At 46.3% G+C, this 25,114-nt stretch overlaps 3 protein-coding genes across 6 annotated transcripts in view; 1 reads left to right on the top strand and 2 right to left on the bottom strand.

Annotated features, from left to right (window-relative positions):
• Nucleotides 1-7,080, bottom strand: part of CBX5 (chromobox 5) — a 36,260-nt gene extending 29,180 nt beyond the window's left edge. For both annotated transcript variants that reach the window (XM_032420448.1, XM_032420451.1), the window contains exon 1: nucleotides 6,906-7,080. The gene's annotated coding sequence lies outside the window, so the exon portion shown is untranslated. The remainder of the gene's footprint in view (nucleotides 1-6,905) is intronic.
• A 535-nt stretch (nucleotides 7,081-7,615) lies between these two features.
• HNRNPA1 (heterogeneous nuclear ribonucleoprotein A1) lies at nucleotides 7,616-13,751 on the top strand. Of its 3 annotated transcripts, none has more exons than XM_032420908.1 (11): nucleotides 7,616-7,722; nucleotides 8,276-8,392; nucleotides 8,669-8,815; nucleotides 8,964-9,174; nucleotides 9,266-9,358; nucleotides 9,438-9,530; nucleotides 9,816-9,890; nucleotides 10,075-10,233; nucleotides 10,813-10,968; nucleotides 11,240-11,305; nucleotides 13,702-13,751. In XM_032420908.1, the coding sequence occupies exons 1-10, from the start codon at nucleotides 7,708-7,710 to the stop codon at nucleotides 11,293-11,295; spliced, it is 1,122 nt and encodes a 373-aa protein (XP_032276799.1). In that variant the 5' UTR covers nucleotides 7,616-7,707; the 3' UTR covers nucleotides 11,296-11,305; nucleotides 13,702-13,751. The 3 variants fall into 3 exon arrangements, with proteins under 3 accessions (XP_032276799.1, XP_032276798.1, XP_032276800.1); XM_032420907.1 differs by lacking the exon at nucleotides 13,702-13,751 and adding an exon at nucleotides 11,540-12,259; XM_032420909.1 differs by lacking the exons at nucleotides 10,075-10,233; nucleotides 13,702-13,751 and adding an exon at nucleotides 11,540-12,259.
• A 2,844-nt stretch (nucleotides 13,752-16,595) lies between these two features.
• Nucleotides 16,596-19,542, bottom strand: NFE2 (nuclear factor, erythroid 2). The gene is made up of 3 exons (XM_032420987.1): nucleotides 19,505-19,542; nucleotides 19,048-19,216; nucleotides 16,596-17,852 (listed from the first exon to the last, which is right to left on the bottom strand). Exons 2-3 carry the CDS (start codon nucleotides 19,159-19,161, stop codon nucleotides 16,851-16,853), a joined length of 1,116 nt encoding a protein of 371 aa, XP_032276878.1. The 5' UTR covers nucleotides 19,162-19,216; nucleotides 19,505-19,542; the 3' UTR covers nucleotides 16,596-16,850.
• Between the last annotated feature and the right edge of the window lie 5,572 nt (nucleotides 19,543-25,114).

The raw sequence follows: 25,114 nt of genomic DNA, 5'->3' as shown, positions 1-25,114 counted from the left end.
ATTATACCTTTTTTTTTTTTTAAGAAAACCACACACAATTAACAAATTTGTTACCCTATGTTAATACCCCAAGGATCTGACAACCAGCCAACAAGTCAGTCATCTATCCCTCAAATCCTAGGCAAAGGCCTCCACTGGCCCAAAATATTAGAATGAGTTCTTCACTCACATTTAAAATCACTGACTTCAAAAAACAAACTCCCAGACAATTCATGCACCATTTCATGAAAGTCTTTGGTCTAGAAGGCTATCAGCAATCACCTATCCAATTCTTTCCATATAAGATGAAGAAACTAGGGACCAAAGAGGGCAAATGGCTGACCCAAGGTTGTATCAGTAGTTAATGACAGAAGAGGGAAGAGAATCTAAGTTTTCTGAGCTTTTTTTCCCATTTGCCTCTCATTTTAAAAATAACTTTTCTCGGGGCACCTGGGTGGCTCAGTTGGGTAAGTGTCCAACTCTTGATTTCAGCTCAGGTCATGACCTCAGGGTAGCAAGCTAGAGCCCGGTGTCAGGCTCCACAATGGGTGTGGAACCTGCTTAAGATTCTCTCTCCCTCTGCCCCTCCCTCTCTCAAAAATAAATAAATAAATAATTTTTTCTCGGGGTGCCTGGGTGGCTCAGTTGGTTAAGTGTCTGCCTTTGGCTCAGGTCATGATCCAGGGGTCTTGGGATCAAGCCCCGCATCTGGCTCCCTGCTCCGTGGAGAGCCTGCTTCTCCATCTCCCTCTGCCACTACCCCCTGCTTGTATGCCCACTCTCTGTCAAATAAATAAAATAAAATCTTATTAAATAAAAGTAAATGTTTCTTGAAACCAAAAAGATAATTTAATTAACTTTTTCCATTAAAAAAAAAGATTTTATTTATTTGAGAGAGGGAGCGCATGTGCGCAAGCGGACATGAGCTAGAGGGAGAGAATCTGAAACAGATTCCCACTTGAGACTCCATCTCACAACCCGAGATCATGACCTGAGCCGAAACCAAGAGTCAGCCATCTAACCGACTGAGCCAGCCAGGTGCCCCATAACTTTTTCTTTTTTGAATTAGGTAAAATTTATTCGGGTAAGGGTTAGAGAACTAGGTTATAGTGGTCTGAATATGGCCCCCCCAAAGATACCCAAGTCCTAATCCCTTGAATTTATAAACATTACTTTATATGGCAAAAGATGTGAAAGGAAAAATTTATCCTGGAGTATCTGGTTGGCTCTTAAAAGCAATGACATCTATCCTTATGACAGGCAGTTCTGAGACAGAGACACAGAAAAGAAGACAACGTGAAGAAAAAGCAGGGAGAGATGAGGCTGACAGTCACCAGAAGCTGGAAGAGGCAAGGAAGGGACCAGAGGGGGCTCAACACCTTGATTGTAGACGTCTGGTCTCCAGAATTGTAAGAATAAATTCCTGTTGTTTGAAGCCACTAAGCTTGTGGTAATTTGTGCCAGCAGCCACAGGAGACTAATACACAGGGGAAATAAAATTTTAAAAATCATAAACTGGATATATATAAAACCAGTTATTGATCCAAAAAGAACTGTACTTCAAGTAACCCAAAGAATGCCTAAAACCTTTAAATATTAAATACCTCATTTCAAAGGGTAAATTAAGGCAATCAGAGAATGTAACTTACCCCCCAAAATACTGGCAGATCCAGGAAGACAAACTCAGCAAGGTCTAATATTTACATAGCTGCTAACAAGAACAGTGTAGGTTTTTCCCCAAACATGTTAGCTGGTAGAGCTCCTGGACAGACTAAACATAGGCACCAGTTGTCACTGTGGGTGTTCTGCCAACACAAGTGTAAAGTTGTCATCAGAAATGAATATGTGGCTTCGAGTAGCTTACAGAAATCCAACAAAGCTGTATCTTGGACTCTGCACAAGCCAACTCTTCTCAGGATGACCTGGACTCTTTCCCATTAGTACAATGATCAGCTAAAAGGCATCCTCTATAAGGAGGAAAGGAAAATCAAAGTTTATGTCAGGGAAAAAAGATAACTGCCCAGAGTTCAAGTTCATGAATAACAATGTGTAAATAGCAGCCATGCTGAGTCAGTTACAAGTGATATCTCACATTGTAATTTACTACTTTTAAAATCAATATCCACAGCACACAGCTTTAAGTCCAATTTCATGTAAGGTAAGTGGAAATAAAAATAGACCAGGCAAAAGAACAAGAAAAGGAAAGAAATGCTTGGATTTGTTAAACGTGCTATTCCAATAAGATACATAAATCATGCTATGTGGTTAAATAAAATACCTAAATAAAAATTACTAATCTTCCTCAGAAACCTCTGTACGCTGGATATCTTTCTCTTTTCTAGAGCTACTAACAAGGGCTCTGAAAACTACCAAAACTTTCCTAGAAATATAAAAATCCAGCCACTGCAGAGTAATGTTCTTTTTTCTATTTTGCCTCAACCATTACCCTGCTCACCTACTATCCAGATAGCTTTCTACTTATTGGGTTTTCAGACAGACCAGTGAAGATGCGTTATGTTCCCTTTTAGTGAACACTATCCTTTTAGGTTTGGCAGCAATAATATATCCTTAAGTTGTAAACACAAGTACTTGAAATTTAATCTTGTAACACAGGCTAAACATCTTGTTAACAGACCAGTACAAATGAACAACCAAACCAGGTTCTCCAAAGGCAAGAAATAAGTGTAAACTTAAGATTTTCAATGTGGGGGGGCGCCTGGGTGGCTCAGATGGTTAAGCGTCTGCCTTCAGCTCAGGTCATGATCCCAGGGTCCTGGGATCGAGTCCCGCATCGGGCTCCCTGCTCCTTGGGAGCCTGTTTCTCCCTCTGCTTCTCTCTCTCTCTCTGTCTCTCATGAATAAATAAATAAAATCTTAAAAAAAAAAAAAAAAGAAAATGATTTTCAATGTGGGGGTACCTGGGTAGCTCAGTCAGTTGAGCATCCAACTCTTGATTTCGTCTCAGGTCATGATCTCAGGGTCCTGGGATTGAGCCCTGCTTCTGGCTCCGCACCTGGCTCTGAGGGGAATCCGCTTGAGGATTCTCTCCCTCTCCCTGCCCCCACCAGCCCCTGGCTCCTGCACACAAGCGTGCACACGCTTCCTCTCTCTCTCAAATAAATAAAATAAATCTTAAGGAAAAAAAAAGTTTTAAATGTGATAGTCTCAGAATATCAATGAAAAATTATCCACTAAAATTTCCCTACTGGAGAGAAATATTCATCAGATCTATTAACTCTAACACTGTAAGAGAATTCACAAAAAAGCAATGTGTACTTGCACATCACAGTAAACCAAGAAGCCTATGTTCAAATCCTGAAATCTTTCAAATTAAAACCATCAAATAAAGGGTCATGGTTAATTTGTTTATAAATCCAAGCAGCTGGGGCTGGAGATGGGTGGAACCCATTCGGAGTACTCTAAGACGACAAGATTTACCTATTCTTCAGATCAGTTTTCTTTTTTCCCCAATCTGTGGGTCTATACACAGCCACGAAACCAGCAAAAACTGACCTGCGTTTTTAAGAAAATGAAAGTGTACTGTAGATGAGAAAGTACCAGAGTGCTTTGCACATATATTCATATAGTGAAGCTTGTTTTGATATGTGTACACTATCAGTGTAAATGTATTTCTTAGTAAGGGTCAAGATCAAAAATTTGAGACACATTGATCCAAAAGAATCCCAGTAGCAAGTGAAAATCTAGTAAGCATCTAACCCAAAGTCCACCTTTGTCCAAAACATATCTGCCATTATTTAGGCAGCCAAACAAATACAGGATGCAAGGATGCAATCAATCATGTTTAGAGTGCAAGAAATGGTAAAAACTTAATGAAATTTTCCTTTTACCCAATGGAATGATGATCTCTCTACATCTGAAGAGATAACTGTTAGGATTTAGTGATCCATTTACCAAAGGCCATTTCCTAAACACTTCACCCATCTTCTCCCTCTAATTCCCAATTATTAAAATAAAAGATTTTGACAAGATAATCAACTCCAGCATCTGTCATGTTACTTATTTAATCTTACAAGTTTATTTAAATAATCTCTACACCCAATGTGGGGCTCAAACCCATGACCCCGAGATCAAGAGTCGCATGCATGCTCCTCCACTGAGCCCAGCCAGGCACCCCCAGCATCTGTCACTTTAAATCAATGGTTTTCTTTTCTTTCTTTTTTTTTTTTAAGTAATCTCTACACCCAACGTGGGGCTTGAAGTCACCACCCAGAGATCAAGAGTCACGTGCTCCTCCGACCAAGCCAGCCAGGTGCCCCTAAATCAAGTTTTCAACTGAGGAAGATTTTACACCACCATCACCACCACTGACACCCCCAGGACATCTGGCAGTGTCTGGAGACATTCTGATAGTCACAAATGGGGGTGAGGGAGGAGATGAGATGCATTTATTAGCTCAAAATGTCAACAGTGCTGCAAGAAACCCTGTAGATCAAGATTGTATTCCTTTTGAACCTAAACAAATTAGGGGCAGATAACCTTAATCTAGATCCCTTTAGTTCTTATAAACTCAGCAGAAGCAGCTGCATTATTAGCATACCAACAAACAGTTTATAACAATTTGCAACAAATTTGTCCTCTTGCAAGTGTCAGAGAACACAAATCTCTCCTCTGTTCATTACAAGGGCAACTAAAATTAACTTTTGTACAATGTCACAAAGGTCTCCAATCAGAAGTGTACTTCATATGTAGTTGAACTTACTACAGTATTTAAACATTTTTCTATTAACCTTAAGTCAGTGAACAAGAGAGCAATTTAGATTCTGATATGCCATTATGTAATGAAAATTTCTTTTACAAAACATCTTCAAATCAGCTGAATGGGTGTTACCAACAGGTGATTACAATGCCTGTAAAATAAACACTTTGAAGGAAATATAATCAAGGCAATGGAATAGTCCAGGTGATGGCTGACTCCTCCTGTCCCTAACACCCTAAGTATCACCCTTGTTAAGCAACTTATCAAAATTCAGATATCCTCAAAGGAAGAGCAGAAAGAGGACTTAGAAACTCTTTAATGGTGTAAAGAAAGAACATACACAGGGGGAAAGTTCCTCAAAGAAGAGACTAAGATAAAAGCATTGAGACATAGATAATGCTTGTGAATTCCTTAGCACGATGTCTACCTAGCAGGTACTAAGTACACACAAAAAAGTTATCTTTTGGGGCGCCTCGGTGGCTCAGTCTTTAAGCGTCTGCCTTCGGCTCAGGTCATGATCCCAGGGTCCTGGGATCGAGCCCCGCATCGGGCTCCCTGCTCCGCGGGAAGCCTGCTTCTCCCTCTCCCACTCCCCCTGCTTGTGTTTCCTCTCTCGCTGTCTCTCTCTCTGTCAAATAAATAAATAAAAAATTTTAAAAAAAAAGTTATCTTTTGGGGGCGCCTGGGTGGCTCAGTCGTTAAGCGTCTGCCTTCGGCTCAGGTCATGATCCCGGGGTCCTGGGATCGAGCCCCGCATCGGGCTCCCTGCTCACCCGGGAGGCCTGCTTCTCCCTCTCCCACTCCCCCTGCTTGTGTTCCCTCTCTGCTGTCTCTCTCTCTGTGTCAAATAAAATCTCTAAAAAAAAAATACAAATTTTAAAAACTTTTTTTTTTTAAAGATTTTATTTTTTATTTATTTGACAGAGAGACACAGCGAGAGAGGGAACACAAGCAGGGGGAGTGGGAGACGGAGAAGCAGGCTTCCCGCCGAGCAGGGAGCCCGATGCGGGGCTCGATCCCAGGACCCCGGGATCATGACCTGAGCCGAAGGCAGACGCTTAACGACTGAGCCACCCAGGCGCCCCTTATAATTTGTATTCTTATCCTGAGGATCACCTTAGTTCTTAAGGAAAACACAGCACTCTCTCGAGGTGTAAGGATAAAAGAGGAGGTGAGAAGCGAGTGATTATGACTGGAAACACAAAAACTGACTTTTTCACCTTTATTTAACCACAAATTATGATCCCTGAAAAGACTTAAACATTAGAGATCCAACCTGCCTAGATCTCAATCTATCCCTAGAGATAACACACTCTATAGTATGTAGCCTTCAAAACTTTGTAAATGGATTTACAAGTATCCATTTGTCCGTAGAAACATGCATCATTATGTAGATTTTTCTCGGGCGCCCTTCCACGACAGTAGAGATTTATCCAATATATTGGTTCTAACATTGCAAGTCAATCGTCCTAAAGAAGTGAGTTCCCAAAGACCTACCCTGCTCCTCTCAAAACCTAAAAAGTGCTGAGTGGTGAGAACTAACGATGTGGGGGTGAAAATGCCAAATTCGAAGCAATACAGGAGCAAACTTATAGTTTCCCTACCAGAATGGTATGTGGGATGGAGGCCTAAAGGCTTCGTTAGAGAAGTCATTGTGGATAAAATATGCACCCGCCGCGCCATCACACGCATTGAATCCTCTTCACTACCCGATATTTTAGACCTTCCTCTTCTGGACCGCTGACTGGACGACCTGCCCGAGCGCTTTCCGTGGGCAATGCGCCTACTGGCTCCAAATGTGGTCCATCCATTTAACCGCCCGACTCCTGCATTCCCCATTGGAAGTCAACCCGCTGCCTCTTGGAGGAGCCCAACCTACCGCGCGCTCCGTGCTCATTGGCTCAGGGAGACGCTGCTCAGGAGCAGAAAACCCGCCTCCCACATTCCGATGGCCCAAGGACCGATCAGTCGGCAGCTAACGGCAGACCCGATTGGCCCATACACAAGCCAGTCAAACTCTCCGGCAGCAAAGCTCCATAGAATTTACAGGAATAAAACATCCCGCCCATGTTCTTCCATTGGTTGGCCGAACGCACCGCTCCCCCTTCACTAGCCCCCACCCCGCGGTCCATTCATTTCACACAATAACGGGCCCAATTGGAGTCAGTTCAAGACCTCATATGGGTAGGCAATTCTATCCGCCACTTACCCGGAATCGAGACCGATCACTCACGCTAATGTCTTCCCTGTTCCTCTGTGGTGAGGCCGGACCACAAGACACCACCGCCACCGCCTTCTGCGCAACGCCAACCGCCCGCCAAAACGGATCCTTCCCTGCGCCTGCGCGACCAATCCTGGGACTGGACCCTTTCTCCGCCCATTACGCCTGCGCAAAACGGGGCACAACTCCCGCCATTACGCAGGCGCTGTAGATTCGCCGCCGTCTCCCGCCCGCCATTTCACGTGCTCCAAGCGCCAAGCGGAGCTTCTTAATGCGCCTGCGTAAACTCGCCATTTTACTACACATGCGCTCAGCAGGCGGTCGTTGCAAAAAAAAAAAAAGTCACCCGATAACTTCTTTCCTAAGACATAGTATTAACCGTACTTTGCCAAGTGGATTGAACGTAATTTCGAGGCGTGAAGGATTAAAAATTTATTTAAATACCTTAGGTACATTCAAATATGAATGATTGGTTGGCGAGCCAATCACACTAGTTAAGGGTAATATTACCCGGGAACCAATGGCCCCTAAGGGGTGGAGACTACGTAGAACGCCCAAACGGATGACGTTATACAGCAATGCGGGACTACAGACCAATAGCAGGGAGAAGCTATTGCAAATATCCAATCAGAGATACTCAGGGGCGGAGTCTACCAATGCCTAAAGCGAGGAGGCGGGATAAAAAAGCGAGGCCGAAGGTAGGCTGGCAGATACGTTCGTTAGATTACTCCTTTCTGCCCGTGGACGCCGCCGAGTAAGCATCGTTAAAGTCTCCCCTCCCACCGCCGTCATGTCTAAGTCAGAGGTGAGTAACAAGCCGTCTCCAATCTAATTTTTTTTCCTCGTTCCTTCTTGAGTTCGGTAGGATGCGGCCTGGTTCGGTTCCTTGCGCCAGCTCATTCGGCAGTTCTTCGGTTGCTGCCAGGGCCTACCCCTCCCAAAGTTCAGGTCGCCATTTTGTCCTCGTCGTCGCCATGAGGCCGCCGTCCTGCAACACTTGGTTACCACGCCGGGCTTTCCCCTCCTGGCAAAACAGTTAGGCACATTTGATTGGTTTTGTTTTATTTTGTCTCAGGGGGCGAGTTCTTAAAGAACAGTTCCAGTTCCTTGCTGTTCATGTATCCTTCCAGCCCAGTCCTTTTGTTGCGCGTGCGTCGGAGGGAGAGTAGGGACGCATGCGCTCGTGGCTTCCCAGCCCCCAACATACCATCTCCCCTAATGGGGAGAAGCACGTGGCTTGCTGTGACCCGAAGGAACAATAAGGGCTATGTAACATAGTTGTCTGGTTTTGCTTTTCCTAACTGAAAGGTGTTTGGCGTTATAGCCCCCACGTAACGAGTTTTTTCTCCTGCTCCTAGTCTCCCAAAGAGCCTGAACAGCTGCGGAAGCTCTTCATCGGGGGTTTGAGCTTTGAAACAACCGATGAGAGTCTGAGGAGCCATTTTGAGCAATGGGGAACGCTTACGGACTGTGTGGTAAGACTTGGAAGAGACAAAAGGCCAGTAGAACTAGTTCATTTACTTGGATTGTTTTGTTGTAATTACTGTGCTTATGAAGATTAACAGGATTATAGTTGAAAATAATTTGACGAGGGAAAGTGGCTTTACCTAATTACAAGGTCCTAGTTAAATTTACATTAGACGGGTAGTGGGAAACTGAAAGGCAGATACGAAGACTTTTATTAACCTTACTCAAGGTAGAAATGATAAGTTCTGGGGTTTTACTATGTATTAAATGAGTTAACGTTCCAGGTAATGAGAGATCCAAACACCAAGCGCTCCAGAGGCTTTGGGTTTGTCACGTATGCCACTGTGGAGGAGGTGGATGCAGCCATGAATGCAAGGCCACACAAGGTGGATGGAAGAGTTGTGGAACCAAAGAGGGCTGTCTCAAGAGAAGTGAGTAGTAATTTTTTCCTTTCTCTGACGATTTAGAACTGTGCCACTAGGTGGACTTCAATTTTGTGGTCTTAACACACTTTAATGATCTTTATCAGGGATATCTTTGCTGATGTAAGTAACTTAATTGGGTTTTTTCAAATATTAGGATTCTCAAAGACCTGGTGCCCACTTAACTGTGAAAAAGATTTTTGTTGGTGGCATTAAAGAAGACACTGAAGAACATCATCTAAGAGATTATTTTGAACAGTATGGGAAAATTGAAGTGATCGAGATCATGACTGACCGGGGCAGTGGCAAAAAGAGAGGTTTTGCTTTTGTAACATTTGATGACCATGACTCTGTAGACAAGATTGTCAGTAAGTATCAGGGGCATGCTCTTTGCTAAGGGCTCTGAAGTCTGTGTTATATTCTAAACTCTGAGATGGTGTTCTCTTGATAATTTTTTAGTTCAAAAATACCATACTGTGAATGGCCATAACTGTGAAGTAAGGAAAGCCCTATCTAAGCAAGAGATGGCTAGTGCTTCATCCAGCCAAAGAGGTGGGTTTATTTGATTAATCAGTATAGATAGCTAAGTAATTCCAATCTGTGATTTAACATTTAAAACTTATCTTTTAAGGTCGAAGTGGTTCTGGAAACTTTGGTGGTGGTCGTGGAGGTGGTTTTGGTGGGAATGACAACTTTGGTCGTGGAGGGAACTTCAGTGGTCGAGGTATGTGTGGTTGTAGCCTACCACTAGAATAGTAGCCTTGTAGTTTGATTATCCCCAGATGACTTATCCTCTTTGCAACCTGTAGTAGATGCAGCTACTGGCCAGCATTTCCAGAGTTAAATTTTATCCAAATGTAGTTTTGACTTGCTCACTAACCAGGTTAAATCTTGAGTATAAAAACAATTTTTGTAATGCAGGAATTTTTTTAAAGATTTAGATTTAGAAGGGTAAAAACAATGTACAATCTATATACCTCAAAAAGTGGTATAAAATTCTCTTTTCCAGGTGGCTTTGGTGGCAGTCGAGGTGGTGGTGGATATGGTGGCAGTGGGGATGGCTATAACGGATTTGGTAACGATGGTAAGTTGAAGGAGTTCATAGGTGAAATTTCTTTTGGCAACCTTTAGACTAGGTTAGTAAACTAGTGCATGACAAGCTCAGCTCTGATAACAGCATGCTGTGTGCAGGCTTTTAGGCATTACACTTGCACAGGTTTTGATTGTTGAATACTTTTGTCTTATTGAGAAGAATTGTATTCTTGTAGGTGGTTATGGAGGAGGCGGCCCTGGTTACTCTGGAGGAAGCAGAGGCTATGGAAGTGGTGGACAGGGTTATGGAAACCAGGGCAGTGGCTATGGCGGGAGTGGCAGCTATGACAGCTATAACAACGGAGGAGGCGGAGGCGGCTATGGCGGTGGTAGTGGTAGGTATCCAGTGATCCAAGTACTCGGTGCAACAGCTAGATTAGCCCTTTAGAGTTCATGCCCGTAAGGGGATTTGATGCTCTTAAAAGCATTATGTGGTACAATGCATGGTATTCTTTTTTAATGGGCTTGCTAATGCTACCTCCTCCTAGCTTTAAGCTGGGGCCGCCTCACTCCCAAATTAGATAGATGGATAAGTGGATAGCGGTGTCTTTAATCAGAATTAGATTAGTTTCCAGCAGGATTTAGTATCTTAACTCCTTTGGATCTTAGGCACTTAGTGGATATATCCAGCATGTGTTTGCAGTGCCTTGGATGGGTAGAGGCTTTCAAGGCTAGACAATATGCTGTTATGCCACGGTACATTGGATGAATCTTTTAAAGTACTGGATTATTCATCTCAGTGCCTTGCCCAGAAAAGGATGAAATAGTTAATCAAACTTCGGAGCTACCAGAGTTTGGGAGGAAGGCAAGCAGAACATGCAGCTTTTTTTTTTTCTTTTTTTGCTCTGAGCACTAAATAAAAATCAGAACTACCATCTTCAAGTAACAGATAAAGGTCCTCTTTCCATTCTTAGGAAGCAACTTTGGAGGTGGCGGAAGCTATAATGATTTTGGCAATTACAACAATCAATCCTCAAATTTTGGACCCATGAAAGGAGGAAATTTTGGAGGCAGAAGCTCTGGCCCCTATGGTGGTGGAGGCCAATACTTTGCCAAACCACGAAACCAAGGTATTGTATATGTGCACTGTTGGAATGCTAGGTGTCTATAGCTAGTTCCAGTAAAAAATACGTTAATTTTTAGGTAATGTCTGTATAGATAGTGAAACGCTGACGATTTAAAGCTTTTAGGAAATTTAAGTGACCGGGTAATTTGCAATCAAATTGGGAAAGTCATGTGAGCTCAAACTGTAGAAAATTTGAACTTTTGATTGCCCCCCCTGTATAGAAAGTCTTACTGTTGGCATTTCCAAAGCTTCAAAGGAACAAATTGTATTTTTAGGTGGCTATGGTGGTTCCAGCAGCAGCAGTAGCTATGGCAGTGGCAGAAGGTTTTAATTACTGCCAGGTAAGTAAACACCTTTTTATGTTTTAAGTTAATTTTTGTAAATGATAATGAACCCAGTAACCCTAATGTAGCTGAGCAGTGCAACATAGTTAACATTATAATTGCAGTAAAATTTTGGATATTAAGTTAATATTCAGATCAGCAAAATTTGTGGGAAACAAAACTTGCTATTGGATTGTAGCTTTGAGTCTTAATATGTTTAGATTAACAACTTTATTCCATATTGTTCAACAGGAAACAAAGCTTAGCAGGAGAGGAGAGCCAGAGAAGTGACAGGGAAGCTACAGGTTACAACAGATTTGTGAACTCAGCCAAGCACAGTGGTGGCAGGGCCTAGCTGCTACAAAGAAGACATGTTTTAGACAATACTCATGTGTATGGGCAAAAAACTCGAGGACTGTATTTGTGACTAATTGTATAACAGGTTATTTTAGTTTCTGTTCTGTGGAAAGTGTAAAGCATTCCAACAAAGGGTTTTAATGTAGATTTTTTTTTTTTTTTTTTTTTGCACCCATGCTGTTGATTGCTAAATGTAATAGTCTGATCATGACGCTGAATAAATGTGTCTTTTTTTAAATGTGCTGTGTAAAGTTAGTCTACTCTGAAGCCATCTTGGTATACTACCCCAACAGTGTGAAGTTAGAATTCCTTCAGGGTGATGCCAGGTTCCATTCGAAATTGATTTGCAACCTGCTTGGGCACAGAAGCCATTGTCTCCACAAACCTTGGTGTAGTTGAACTGACAGTTAATGTGTTGTGACCTGGAGTTCACCATTAAAAGGGTCACCCAAGCAAAGTCCTGGAGTTTATTTGGTTATTAATATGATTGTTGGCACATCCTATGCAATATATCTAAATTGAATTATGGTATCAGATAAAATTATAGATGGGATTAAAGCTTGTGTATCATCCATTATCATGTGTAATCAATAAACGATTTAATATTCTCTTGAATGGAATGACAACTGTATGGATTTGGGACTGGCAGAGCTTTGGACTTCCCTACCCACTACCCCTCATAATGTTGAATGCTTCTATCACGATTCAAGTTCAAAACTCTGCCAGAGAATAGAAACCAGCTGCTGGCTAATGCCACCCCATAAGTGCACAGATTAGAAGTGTTTGGGAGACCTTTTTAAACTGACCAGCACCAGTAAGAATATCTTATTTTTAATACAAAAACAGGCTTACATTAAAGGAAAACAGCAGTTTTACTTTGTTCTGGTGGGTGGGTCCCTAATAGAGGTTTATAGATTAATCATACAATTGAATCTATTTGGACATTACAATTATGGAGATGGTGAGGAACCTTATTATATTCATGTTAACTGCAGTTTTCCTTTAAGTATGGTACATCACACAACCATCCTAAAATGTTAATTGTATAGAAAATGATTTCTTTAAAGCCTTTTACAGTTACTTAATATCCAATCATTGTTATTTGTTACATAGGTTCTTGAGCCCTCCCTTTGGTACCCTCAATTTCAGTGCCATTGTACCTGATTAGCATAGAAAATTGTTTATCACTAGGACTGTGTATTCCATCCCATGGGTGTGTTACTTGGAAGTTTGGGGAGGAGGGTGGGCAGGGAGTGGGGGGGAGGTGGGTGGGAAAGCATGGTTGATAGTTCCATGAGTTTGATATTGGCTGAGTTTGCAATGGCAGGTGGAACCTTAACTATTGAGGGAGTTTGCAGATACCTCAGGATTCGTGACAATGCCTTTAAAGATCCAGGAGAGATGTTCAGCTACTAGGAACTGCTAGCAAGTATAGCGCGAATGGCTCCGAGCTCAGACACTCTACAGCTGAGAGTAGACACTTGTGGTATGTGGAGTACAGATAAGCCAGGGGCAGGCCACGGCACGCTCCATGAAAGCTAGGAGGGAGTGAAGTTTCAGTGACCATCGCAAGAAAGGAGGCAGACAAGAGTAAGGCACACCTGACTCTTAGGACTAGCAGTCAGAACCAGGAGGAAAGGTTTTATTGCTATGCTGGTAGGTAAGAACAGATTTTACTTACATCCATATAGTGTTACTTAAAATCCAGTTTTCTGTTACATTATCCTTAATATATTGAGCCAAAACTAGTCCAGTTAAGCTGAACTTGGTTTTTCTGGAGATCAATTGTTTTAAATTGACACCCTAGACTTGGCTCCCAAATGAAGTGAACACTAATTCTACTGTGACAATATATTTTTGCCCTTTAATTTTAATTTATTTGCTACCTTCCTTTAACCCATTTCCTTAAAACAATGGCTCAAAGTAATGCATTAGAATCTTCCCCAAAACATGGCGGGAGGGAAGGGTGGATCATTAATTTTGGGGGGTGGGGGATTTACCCTGAGCTGGGACTTGGTCTCAGAAAAGCTAGTTCTAAAGGTTGTTTACTTTTCTAGGGAGGAGTCTGCTACTCCAGGCTAATCAACTCTCTTTAAAAAAAAAAAAACAAAAACAAAAAAATCAGAAATTCATCTGTCCAAATTTATGGCTAAAAGGTAAGCTTTTTATGAACTTCATGATCAGCAAGAGTGCTTGGTATTGCCCAAGTAAAGAATGGCAAGCTGTGCCTGAGAACCAAAAAAAAAAGATAGTCTACCTTAGGCAGCAAAATGTCTTAAAGCAACTGGGTTCCCAATAAACAGAATGAGTATAATTGTAGAATCTTTGAAGTGCATATGTAAAACACTTCATAACTTTTTTTTTTCTTTCTTGCAGCAACATCCTTAATGAGGACAACCTTTATCCGAGCCACTGCACCTCATTTTCACTGCCATGCAGTTGTTAGCTGCTCTGCAGCTTAAATTATTCAGTTTTATGAATGGACTTTTTTTAATAAAATGCTTTTAACTTGGTTCTGGTGTGGCTTTTTTTTCCCTTCATGATAACGGCAAGTCAGAATTTTTTAGCAGAGTTGAAAGCCTGTCCCTTTTCATTCCTTAATCATGCTTCCTTGGATCCTTCTAAAGGAACAAGTTAGACCTTAGGTATGTTAAGAAAGGTGGAACAACATTTAACATCTTAAGATCAGGTTAAGATTAGGTTGTTGGGAGTGGTTCTTTCCATCCCACCCTTCCCCAAACTAAAAAGTGAATGATATTTAGCTTTTTGGAATACAAGTGGTAATACCATGTATTAATATGTAAAAGTTATCCCATTAGCAGCATGGTCTAGTGAAATCAAACTGGCTCTTGCGGTAGGATTAAATCTTGGCCCATCACTTAGAAATAAGCTGTTTACAATTGTTCTGCAAGTATTTATTGCCAGCTATTTCTGGCTTCCAAAAAATCTGGAACCAGGTTAAGATGAATCTGGAGGGGGGAAGATCAAGTTTTTCAAAAGTGACCCAAAAATTTGGGAGCAATAATTAACCCCCTAGCAAATGCTTAAACTTTCCCATCTTCGCGAAAAGATCCGGCCTTGATTTTCAAACTAGTAAAAGGGGTAGAGGGGTAGAGAGGTGTAAATGTATGGGCAGTCTTTATTGCTATGATTTTAGGAATCTCATTTGTGGCTTGGAGTTACTAGAACAGGTTTCTCTCAATCCTGGTTTAGAAGGACAGGACAACACAGGCCACCGGGTACTAAATATAGCTACTGAAGAAAATGACATGCTTCTATCACATTCTGTGTACTTCACAACATGCTTTACAAATACAAGGTTGCTAGTTAAGCTAACTTTTTAGATGAAGATTACCTGTTCAAAGTTTTTGAATCTGGAACAGAATCCAAATCATGCTCCAAAGCTGTTCCACCTTTCGCTTTAGTTAGGTACACACCAAGTAATGTACTACAAAAGATTTTCAGGAGAGGGGGGCATTTCTCCCCATTTTTATCTCCAGTGCCTAGAACAATACTAGAACCTAGGTGCTCAAGTGTTGGATAAATGTCTAAATTTGCCTCTGAATTACAACTTTTGGGAGCTTGCTTAGAAGTGAAAAAAAACTGCCTGATGTCCTTTAGGTGAACTAATCAAGTTGCTGAACAGCTAATCCCAGGCACTGCCCTTTACAACTTGATCCTGCATTTTCAATTTTTTGAGAAAGTTCACAAGTTGAACTGTTTTCAGATCTATTAGGAATCAGAAGCCTTAAATTGCTTTCATTCCCTAACCTAGCTTAGAGACCACGTTTCTGAGAATCTGTGAGCATGAAGACTCTACACCTTTGATCATTGTCTGCTTTTCATGTCTCACAACTGAATGTCTATCAGATCTTGAAAGTAAAAGTACGTTTTCCTTGTTGGAATGGAGCTACTAAAGTTGAGTAGAAGTATAAATAGAAGTAAAATACCCCAAAGAGGTAATTTGTGTAATCCAGTGACTGGAGAGATAGGAACCACCCAACTCCATTCAAAGAGATGGTGTAGTGTGAGAGAAGTTTGGAGTTTGATGTGATAAAGGATTCTAGAACTTAATCGTGTTCTACTTAAGGAAAAAAATAAAAGACCCTAGATCTTTGAGGATCTAGAAAAGGGAGGCCCCAAAATGATTGGATAGTGTGTCTAACGTAACCAAGGAGACAAAAGTTCCTGAAAGGCATAACCTACTCCTCGGGGAGCAGGTTTTACCCGACTCGGGTATGAAGTCCCTTGAAACTATGATGTCCAATCAAATTCTCTCAAATCAAGAGCATCTCAGACTTCTGAGAGCTCTGGCACATCAGGATGAGGAAATCCAATAGAAGTAGCCAGGATAGGGGCGCCTGGGTGGCTCAGTTGGTTAGGCGACTGCCTTCGGCTCAGGTCATGATCCTGGAGTCCCTGGATCGAGTCCCACATCGGGCTCCCTGCTCGGCAGGGAGTCTGCTTCTCCCTCTGACCCTCCCCCCTCTCATGTGCTCTCTCTCATTCTCTCTCTCTCAAATAAATAAATAAAATCTTTAAAAAAAAAAAAAAAAAAAGAAGTAGCCAGGATGGAGAGAACAGAAAAAAGGCCTATGGGCATTCTAGACTTTTCTGTGCTCCACAGACAGGAGAGGTCTGAACCTCAGGGACCTTGCACAGAGGGTGTAGCCAGCGTTGGCAGCAATGGCCACTCTATAAATAGTGGGCCCCCAGGGAGGGTGGGATTCCTCAGATCATCCATGACCTCTGGCTCTGAAAAAGGAGATGAAGGTGATAGATCACACTGCTCAGGCCCAAATTTCTTGCATACCTCTGTCATACAGAGCTGCAGGAGAAAGAAATGAACTTGGCAGGATTCCCTCCCCACCGCTAACAAGCACTGAACTCAGTACTCGGCTTCATCACCCTCTCTTGAGAAGGAAGACACAGTGGAAGGCTATTTGTGTAGAGCGCTTTATATACCAAAGCTCAAACGAGGTGGAGCTTGGAGACCTAGGAAGCTGAATCACAGAAAAGAGATTCCAGCCCTCCCCTCATACACTTGTCTCAAGGCGAGCCTTACTGAATACACCTTGGACCCTCCAAACGCCAGGTTTCCCATTGTCCCCTTCTGGTCTAGAGAACCCAGCTTCTTCTGGGGAGTACCTTTATCAGAAGGGAATAAAGGAAATCTCCATCACCAGTCCCACCCCTCTGGGCCAGCTTAGTCTGTGGCCTCCATCTTGGTCCCCCGGGGCACCAGGAAGATGGCCCCATCAGCAGCCTGTTGCAGAGCATACTCTTCAGGGGAATAGCTGTTGCCTGCTTCATCCCGCAGATGCTGGAAAATGTCACAGTACAGCTCTGTCAGCTGTTGGCGCATGACCTCCAGGGTCCGGTCAGCCTCCCCTCTGGCCCGGAGAAGCCGTTCCCGCTCACTGCCCAGGCGCTCCAGTTCCCGCTCCAACTGCACAATGGTCTCCAACTTTCTCTTGCGACAGTTCTGGGCGGCCACCTTGTTCTTGCCCCGCCGTCGGATGTCCCGGACTAATGCCAGCTGGCTCTCCGTCAGTGGGTACCGTGCCAACAGCTCATTAAAGTCATCCACCGGCAAGTTGACAATCTTGTCCGTCGGGAAGGGAATCTTCATGGCCAGGGCCCGACGCTCATCCCGACTTCCCGCCTCCCCCCGTGCAGTGGACTTGGCCCGCACAGGGCCTGAGGAGGGTTCTAAGGGGGTCTCTGCAGGTGGCAAGGCATAGTTGGGGTGGGCCAAGGAGTTGGGCATAAGTGAATAGGGGTACTCCACTGGGTACATCTCTACATACTCGCTGCGCCGCCGACCAACCTCTGTCCCCTCCAGCTCAAGAGATTCAGCGTCACTATAGTTGAGGGATAATCCTGAGTCAGATTCTGGGTCTTCTTGGGGCTTGGGGGGCCCCGCTGGCAGCCCAATGTCCAGGAGAGCCAAGGGATCTGGGAGGGGCTCACTGAGCAGCCCCGAGAGGGTCAGTGCCTTGGAGACTGGTATGGCCATGTTGCCATAGGAGTATGAAGGGTCTGGGACATGAGATGTGGGTGCTGGAAGCTCATAAGGTGGTGGAGGAAGGGGGAAGCCAGCATCTGGGTGGATTGAGCAGGGGCAGTAAGTTGGGGGTGGCGGGGGCCCAGGGTATGGGGCTGGGGCTGGGGGCTCAAACGATGGCTCACTTGGAGCATTTAGGCCCTGCAAGGAAAGACACAAAGAGGTTTTGGAGACAGGCTGAAGAGAAACCAGCTCTCTCTCAGGACCAAGCTGGGTCCTTCTGAAAGACACAGTAAGATAACAGGGGAACAGAAAAGTGCTAAAAATCATTCGAAGCTTCCTGTAAGGTTGCCGTGCAGCTATTTCAAGCAGAAAGCAGCTTAAACAGGAATGGAAGTCACTGAGGTCAGACTTCGGAAAGGACTATCTAACGCTGCAACAATACGGAATCTCCTCCTCTTCAGGAGAAGTTCTTACTGGGTTGAAATGGCACTTCTTCCTTTATTTCCTTCAGGAAGACAAGAAGTTGTTATCTATGATGACCGCCCTCCCCCCCAACCCTTTCCTGCTGTGGTTATCTAGGGTCAAAAGGGTCAAGTTCAGACCCTGGCCATGCCCTGGGTGCGCAGCAGAGGGAGCTGCTGAGCAGGAGGAGGGCTTAGGGCAGATCATGATGGCCCCGGGCATTGTGGCAGGGAAGAGAAGGGGGGGGGCGGCGCAGAGCCAGGTCTGGGGGCTGAGGCACCTTGGGGAGCCAGCATAAACTCTACCCTCTCCTCTTCAGTCCCTCTGTCCCTGCCCAGGTGCGGAGAGGAGGAGAGAACATGCTGGAAACAGGGCCCCCAACTCACATGGAGGAGCCACCGTGCTCCAGCCCAGATGGGAACAAAGGCATCATTGTTAGGCCAACAGACACCCCTTTGTCCAACTAGTAGGAGGCGAGGACCCCGTCATAGTCTGCCCCCCCCCCCCCCCGCCTTCTCCAGGCCCCTGAACTACTGCTCTGCTACCTGAGGGAAAGGGGCCCAGCATCTGAGGACAGGGGAGGAAATGAGGGAAGAAGATGGGCAGGATTGGAAGAGGGGGAGTTCCGAAGGAAAGAAGGTGAGAAAAGGAAGGCGGGGCAGGAGGTGGGATAGAGAGATGTGAGCAGAGTGGCTGCTGAGAGAGCTTACACCCCCAATCAGATCCTTCCTTCCCCACCACTACTTTCCCCTGCTCTTCCACACCCTTTTCCCCTTAATATTCTGGTCTTCCATCCAGATCTCCCTCCTACTCCAGCCCTTCCTTTTCCAGTGCCTGGAACATTCCCTGCTTTCTCCAGCCCCCTGCCCCAGTCCCAGCCACACTCCCTGCTTTTCTGCTCTTTCCCCCAGGTCCCCCCAAATCTGCTCACCTGCAGCTCAGTGATGGACATAATTTCTTGCCAAGTCAGCTCCATCTCGCCCAGCTCCGGAGCGGGCAACTGTGTCACCCTGTCCCTGCTCTGCTGGGGAGGACACGGGGGCATCCTACTGGGCCAGGGCCTGGTCCAGGATCCCCAAAGCACAAAAGGCCCCAGAAACCTGTGTCAAAGGAGGAACAGGTTAAAAATAATAATAGTAATAATAATAATAATAATAAAACCAGGAGATATAGGTTAAGGCTTCTCCTGCTAGGTGCCAGCAACTTTGTCCTGCCTCCATGGAGAGCTCCCTGCAGCCTCACCTGAGAGAAGGAGAGGCCTCATCCCCCGAATTATGTTGTCCTCATCAACCGACTCCTTAAGCTACAAAGGCTTTCTCTGCAGTGTGATCTCCACCTCACCTGCTATGGCTGTGGTCAGGTCCTTTGGGAGCACAGTGGGTCCTTACCTTCTTTTTCAGACGAGATGCCTTCCCTTCCCCCTTCTTCTTACTCCCCAAAACTGTATCACTGGCCAGGGCAGAAGTCACATCTTCTGGGGGTTTTTTTCCCCATTTTCTGGGGCAACATCAGGGATCACTCCTGCTTTCCTCCTCTGTCCTCAGTTTTCCTCCTCTGTCTCATCTTCCAAGGTTGAGAATGAGTGCTTGGGGATCCCCAAGGAGCATGTTGTGGGAAGAGCAAAGCAGACAGGCCCTCCCCTTCTCTGAGATATGGCCCAGGCCTGGTGGCTGATAGCAGCTCTGCCTTCTCCTCCTATCCTGACTCTGGGCTCCCCTGCTTGGGCCTGATAAGAGGCTTATCAGCTGGAGGCAGCAGAGGACGAATGGTCTCTGGAGACACTGGACCTCTGTCCTACGTCCCTGTAGGGTCATCTCGGCCATACCCCAACCCACACAGCCAGGCTTCCAGGGTTCCTAAGGTAATATAACAATCATAGCAAAGACTTATTAAGCACTGTCAAGAACTGTGCTGATGTTTTACAAGCATTAGTTTGAGATTGATTTTCACAAAGATCCTATAAGGTCCATTCAGAAATTGAGACCCAACCTGATAGACAGCAGGCGCAGGTCTGGAAGCTGTACTAGCTGACTCTGCGAGCCTGTACTGACCTCTCGGACACCTTGCCAGCCCACTCTTGGGTCTCCATACTCTAAGCCTCTAGTGGTGGTTTACCTCAGTCAGTTCTTTCTGTGGTATCTGTCTCTTTTCTTCTGAGGGAATATCTCTTTAGAGCCTTAAAAACACAGTCCCCTTCAGCCCCCCCACCACCACTTTTTTTTTTTTTTTTTAAAGATTTTATTTATCCATTTGAGAGAGAGAGAATGAGAGAGAGTACATGAGAGGGGGGAGGGTCAGAGGGAGAAGCAGGCTCCTCGCCGAGCAGGGAGCCCGATGCGGGACTCGATCCAGGGACTCCAGGACCATGACCTGAGCCGAAGGCAGTCGCCCAACCAACTGAGCCACCCAGGCGCCCCCCCCCACCACCTTTTTTTGATCTGAGCTCTAGCTGCCAGTCAGCCGCAGAGCAGCAGTGTGAGGTTGGGCAAGCCATCGCTGCTGCTCTGAGCTTCTGTTTCCTCATTTATAAAACCAAGGAGTTGGATAAGTTGAACTCAGAGGTCCCTTTCTGCTCGGGCAGCTTACTGTTCTCAGCAAATCCTCCCCCACCCCGCCGCCTTCATCTTCTCTCTATCTGCCCCTCTCCTCATCCTGCCTCCCTATCCCCTGACACCCATCTCCCTGCACCTGTTCGCCCAGCCTTTAACAAGAGATGCCCAGCAGATTTCACAGGGGCTTCCCAATATCTTAGGGCCAGACACAGCACCCCACCCCTACCATATAAGTAAAGGCAGGCAGGCTGGGGGTGGGAGAAACTTATAAAAGGACAGAGGATAGGATGGGATGACCTCAAATTGCATGACCTGAGATCACCACAAGGATGGCCTGTCACAGCTATCCAATAGGAAATCTACTCTTTGACTTAACCCAAAATTAGTAAGAACTCCAAATTATCCATTGGAAGGAGGATCTCCCTTAGCCCTTGCCCCCCCACCCTTTTGTTATACTGCCATCCCCAGGGCTGGGAGCTGCTGTAGGCACAGGCGCTTGGCCAGTGGGCAAAGTGGGTGGGGTGTTTATGTCTGTCCAGGATGCCATTTCAACACCGGAACCCCACCCTCCCCCACCCAGGTTCTGGAGGAAATTGCCCAAAGGCAAAGTGAATGGAGAAGGGGGTTAGGGGGCAGGGGCAATGCCTCTTCCCCCTATTTCCCCTCCCCCCCCCCCCCCCCCCCCCCCCCCCGCAACTTTGTCCCTCCTTGCATCTTCCTGGATCTGACTCTTAGGTGCAGTACAAAGATCCCGCCCTAGGAGGCAGGCAGGATACCAGGTTCTCCGGCCTTCCAAATACGAGACTTTGGGCAAATCACTTCCCCATTCAGTCTCTTCCACTAAATGGAGACAGGACTGCGAGAGGCAGTCACCAACTTGATTGTGCACTGCAGTCACCTGTTGTACTTATAAAAACATGGGCTCCTGCGAGTCGTCCCAGACCTACTGAATTGAATTCATAGGTGCAGGTACCCAGCAAGCAGCATTTTAACAAGCGCCCTAGTGTTTCTGATGCCAGAGGCCCACCCCACCTTGAAAAACGCTAAACTAGTCCAACCATATGTATTTACAGGAAAGAACACAAAGCCAGAAAAGAGCCTGGCAAATGACCTCCAGACTTCTCCTAGCTTCAGACCGAGGCAAAGCTGGGTTCTAAGCTGCCCTGGCCTCTGAGACTAGATATCAGCCCCTTCTCATGCACCTTTGGGACAGGGAAATGAGAATCCAGAAGGGTCCCTGCGGGAGGCAGGAGGCCGGAGAAGAGGGAGTTGATGAGAATCTCTGGATCAGCTCCAACCACCTCTCTGGTGCAGTGGCAAGTTTGCACCAGGCCAAAGAGGAGTAGTATGTTTTTCCCCAGATACTCAGTGGTTGTTGGTGGTCTGTCTACCAGGCATAGGCCCCTCTGGGTCTTAGGAGCCTACCTTTCCAGGATGGGCCTGGGGGCCTGGGGCTGGCCACTAGCGGTATAGGAGGGTGTAGTCAGAATGGAGTCAAACAGAACATCACAGAAGATGCAGAAACAACAGATCCTGGGAAAGTAGAGTGGGCCTCCCTGTGTCCCTTTTGCTTTACAACATACAGTTCCCACTTTCCAGTTTAACCTGCACTTTGGGGTCACACAGCCATCTTCCTCCCTACCAACATGTACCAGGTAGGACTGGAGCCATCTCCAGGGACTATAATCCGTCCTCCTGACTCTGATCCTGATGGTCCTACCCAGAAAGCTCTTATCACAGTCTCTGAGTACTCACAGAATGATATAGAGCTTTATATTTAAAGATTCAAAATGAGGACCCTTTGTGGAGGGATGCCTTGACGGGGAGAAAGAGAGAGGGTGCTTGCCTCTGGGATCCTGTTCTGAGGTTGATTAGACCACCCCACCTGTCCAGCTATCAGTAGAAGCAGGGAAGGGATGGGGAGGGATCCACGAAGCCTGGGGTGTGGAGTGGCAGGTGAGCAGGCTATTCAGAAATATTAGGACCAACCCCAAAAGAGGGAGAGACACATAGAGGTGAAATAGAGAAAGAGAACGGAGGAAAAGGGAAGAGAGAGAGAGAGTTAATCAGAGTGAGATTTAGTCTCCTGAGGGTATACATGACTCAAACAGGTGTATGGGAACAAGGGAGAAAGGGACACGTTTGTGTTATCCTCATTCGGTCCCTAGAAACCAAACTCCAGTCATCTGGGGGCCAATGACTAGAGAATCCCAGCCCCAGCAGATCTGTTACCTTCCTCTTCTCTTCCACTGCTACCCAGCCTCCTACTTCCCAAGCTGCTAAGATTTCTGGTCTGAAGGAACTGCACTGGGATAGGACGCCCTCCTCTCCCAGCCAGTTCTAGCTGAGCTCGACTGCCCAGGCCCGGAGATGACAAGGGGCAAAGGAGGCAAGAGCTCAACAGCCCTGCGCCCACCACCCCATCCTTCTGCCGTGCTCCCCACCCATCCAGGCATCCAGTGTCTCCAGTTCCTCACCTTCCCCCAAATTCTCCCAGCTGGCCAGACACGGCAGCAAGATGGAATAGAGTAGGGGAAAGGCTGGTACCATACACCTAAGAGTCTATCGGCTCCCCGGGGGCAGTCCCCTGCTGAAGGGCTACTCAGGTTCACCCTCGGCCCCTCAAAGATGCCTCAGAGGACCACTGTCTGGTCCAGATCTACAGCCGCTCACCCCAAGAATCTCAGAGTGCTCAATAAGTCATCTAGGTCTTCTCCCAGATGAATTCCCAAAGATGTCAGATTCCTAAACCAGGGACAGCCTGGGAGGGCCCGAGATCTTCTAGGGATGTGCAGAAAGTTGGTGATTTTCTCCTCTGCCACCTCCACCTCCCCGGCTTGCCGCTTGGATCCCACTGGAATCGCCCACCCACCCCGCCCCTCAGGCACCTGTGGCAGGGTCCGAGCTGGGTGAGGAGAGAGATGTGGCTCCCGGTGCTGTCTCTGGGGAGGCTGGGCCTGCGCTGACACCTCCTGGGTGAGGATCCCTGCTACCTCTGAAAACAGGGGAGGGCTGCGCCCCGCCCCCGGGCCATTACTGAGCGCTGAGTGTGGAGGCTCGGCCTGAGCACGGGGAGCGCCGGGTGGCGCACCAGCCTCCTCTCTGAAGACCTCGGCCTGAGTTCTCCGTCCTTCCTCCAACCCTCCCCTTTCCCCGTGGCCCTCCTCTCCTCCTGCCCCTTCTGGCCAAGAGAGGAAACTTGAGCCCGGTGTGGTTTCTGCCCACACCCCGCCCCCACCTTGCTCCCAGCCAGCGGGGGCACACATGGCTTCCAGCGCCTCCCAGCCCTCCTTTTGAGCCCAGGAGTCCGGCCAGGCCTGCGTTTCTCCTATGCATATGATAAATTCCAACCTGGTAGCCCACTCCAAGGTGACCTCTAAACTTTATACAAGTCTAACCTCCTTCCTTCTGTCCCCTTGACTCTCTTAGGGACAGGGAAACTGAGTCATAGCAAGGTGGATGGCAGCTGAAGATAAGGATCAAATGTCTAGTGTCCCAATTGTTTAGGCAGGTGGGCATTTAGGGCATTGCTTTTACTTCAGGAAAGCCTGGGTTCTGGGAGAGAGGTAGGGGAGCTATTTTGGGGAGGAGGGGCAGTTGCTGCTTTGATGTGTCCTTTCACCTGTAGCCTTCTCCCCTCCCCCAGCAGCCTCAGATGTCCTAGGACAATGGCCTCTTTCTTGGCCAGGTTTGTTGTCAGTGTGTGAGGGGAGTTAGGTGTGCATGGGGGTGCCCAGCAGGGACAGTATTCACCTCTGTTAAAGGGGGCCCTGGGTGCCCTTTGTCCTCCTTTCTTTCAGGCAGGGCACCCCAAACACATGGCAGCTGTGTTTCTCTGGACAGGCCAGCACATGTGTGTAGGATATCAGGTTTATCCCCCAGCACCCCCAGACAGCTCTTTCTCAGGCCAGCAAGTACCCCCAGAAGTCACTCCATCATCCCTTGATCTCCAACACACAACCCAAGACCCAGGCCAAACAGATCTCTCTCCAGAGACCAGAGGAGTCTTGCTTCCTCCTAGCTTCCTTTTAGTGACTCTCAACTGTAAGGAAAGTCCTTCCCATGTCTAGCTTCAGTCCTTACAGCTGCAGCTTAGACTTTTTCTCTGTTTTTTCTTACAATAGTTCAAGTTCTATTGGAAACAATTAAAGATGGGGAGGCAGATGGGTGGCACCCCAAGGCGAAGCTGGTACACAGCCAACATCCTCTGATAGGATCATGTTCACTGTTCAGATATTGAAAATATTCTGTCCCAGTTGATAAAGAATAGCTGCTGGGAGTCCTCCTCCAAGTGTTCCCCACCCTGACACCTCTACATCAGCACCCCAGTTCTCCCTTGGGACCTTCCACAACTAGCACCACAACCAAGCAACTCAAGAGGCAGTTTGATACAGCTTCCTTGCAGCTTCTGCCTGGGAGGCGGGGGGGGGGGGGGGGGGGGGGGGG

This window comes from Phoca vitulina, unplaced genomic scaffold (assembly GCF_004348235.1).
Source record: "Phoca vitulina isolate PV1807 unplaced genomic scaffold, GSC_HSeal_1.0 scaffold23, whole genome shotgun sequence".
NCBI classification, from domain to species: domain Eukaryota; kingdom Metazoa; phylum Chordata; class Mammalia; order Carnivora; family Phocidae; genus Phoca; species Phoca vitulina.
Note: the sequence above shows the minus strand (reverse complement) of the source record. Positions and strands in the feature narration are given on the sequence as shown.

Coding starts and splice junctions, on each gene's coding strand:
- NFE2 (XM_032420987.1), bottom strand. CDS start 19,161: ATGCCCCCGTGTCCTCCCCAGCAGAGCAGGGACAGGGTGACACAGTTG. Junction 17,853..19,047: donor TGTCCATCACTGAGCTGCAG/GTGAGCAGATTT, acceptor CTTTCCTTGCAG/GGCCTAAATGCTCCAAGTGA.
- HNRNPA1 (XM_032420908.1), top strand. Junction 8,816..8,963: donor AGAGGGCTGTCTCAAGAGAA/GTGAGTAGTAAT, acceptor TTCAAATATTAG/GATTCTCAAAGACCTGGTGC. Junction 9,531..9,815: donor AGGGAACTTCAGTGGTCGAG/GTATGTGTGGTT, acceptor TCTCTTTTCCAG/GTGGCTTTGGTGGCAGTCGA.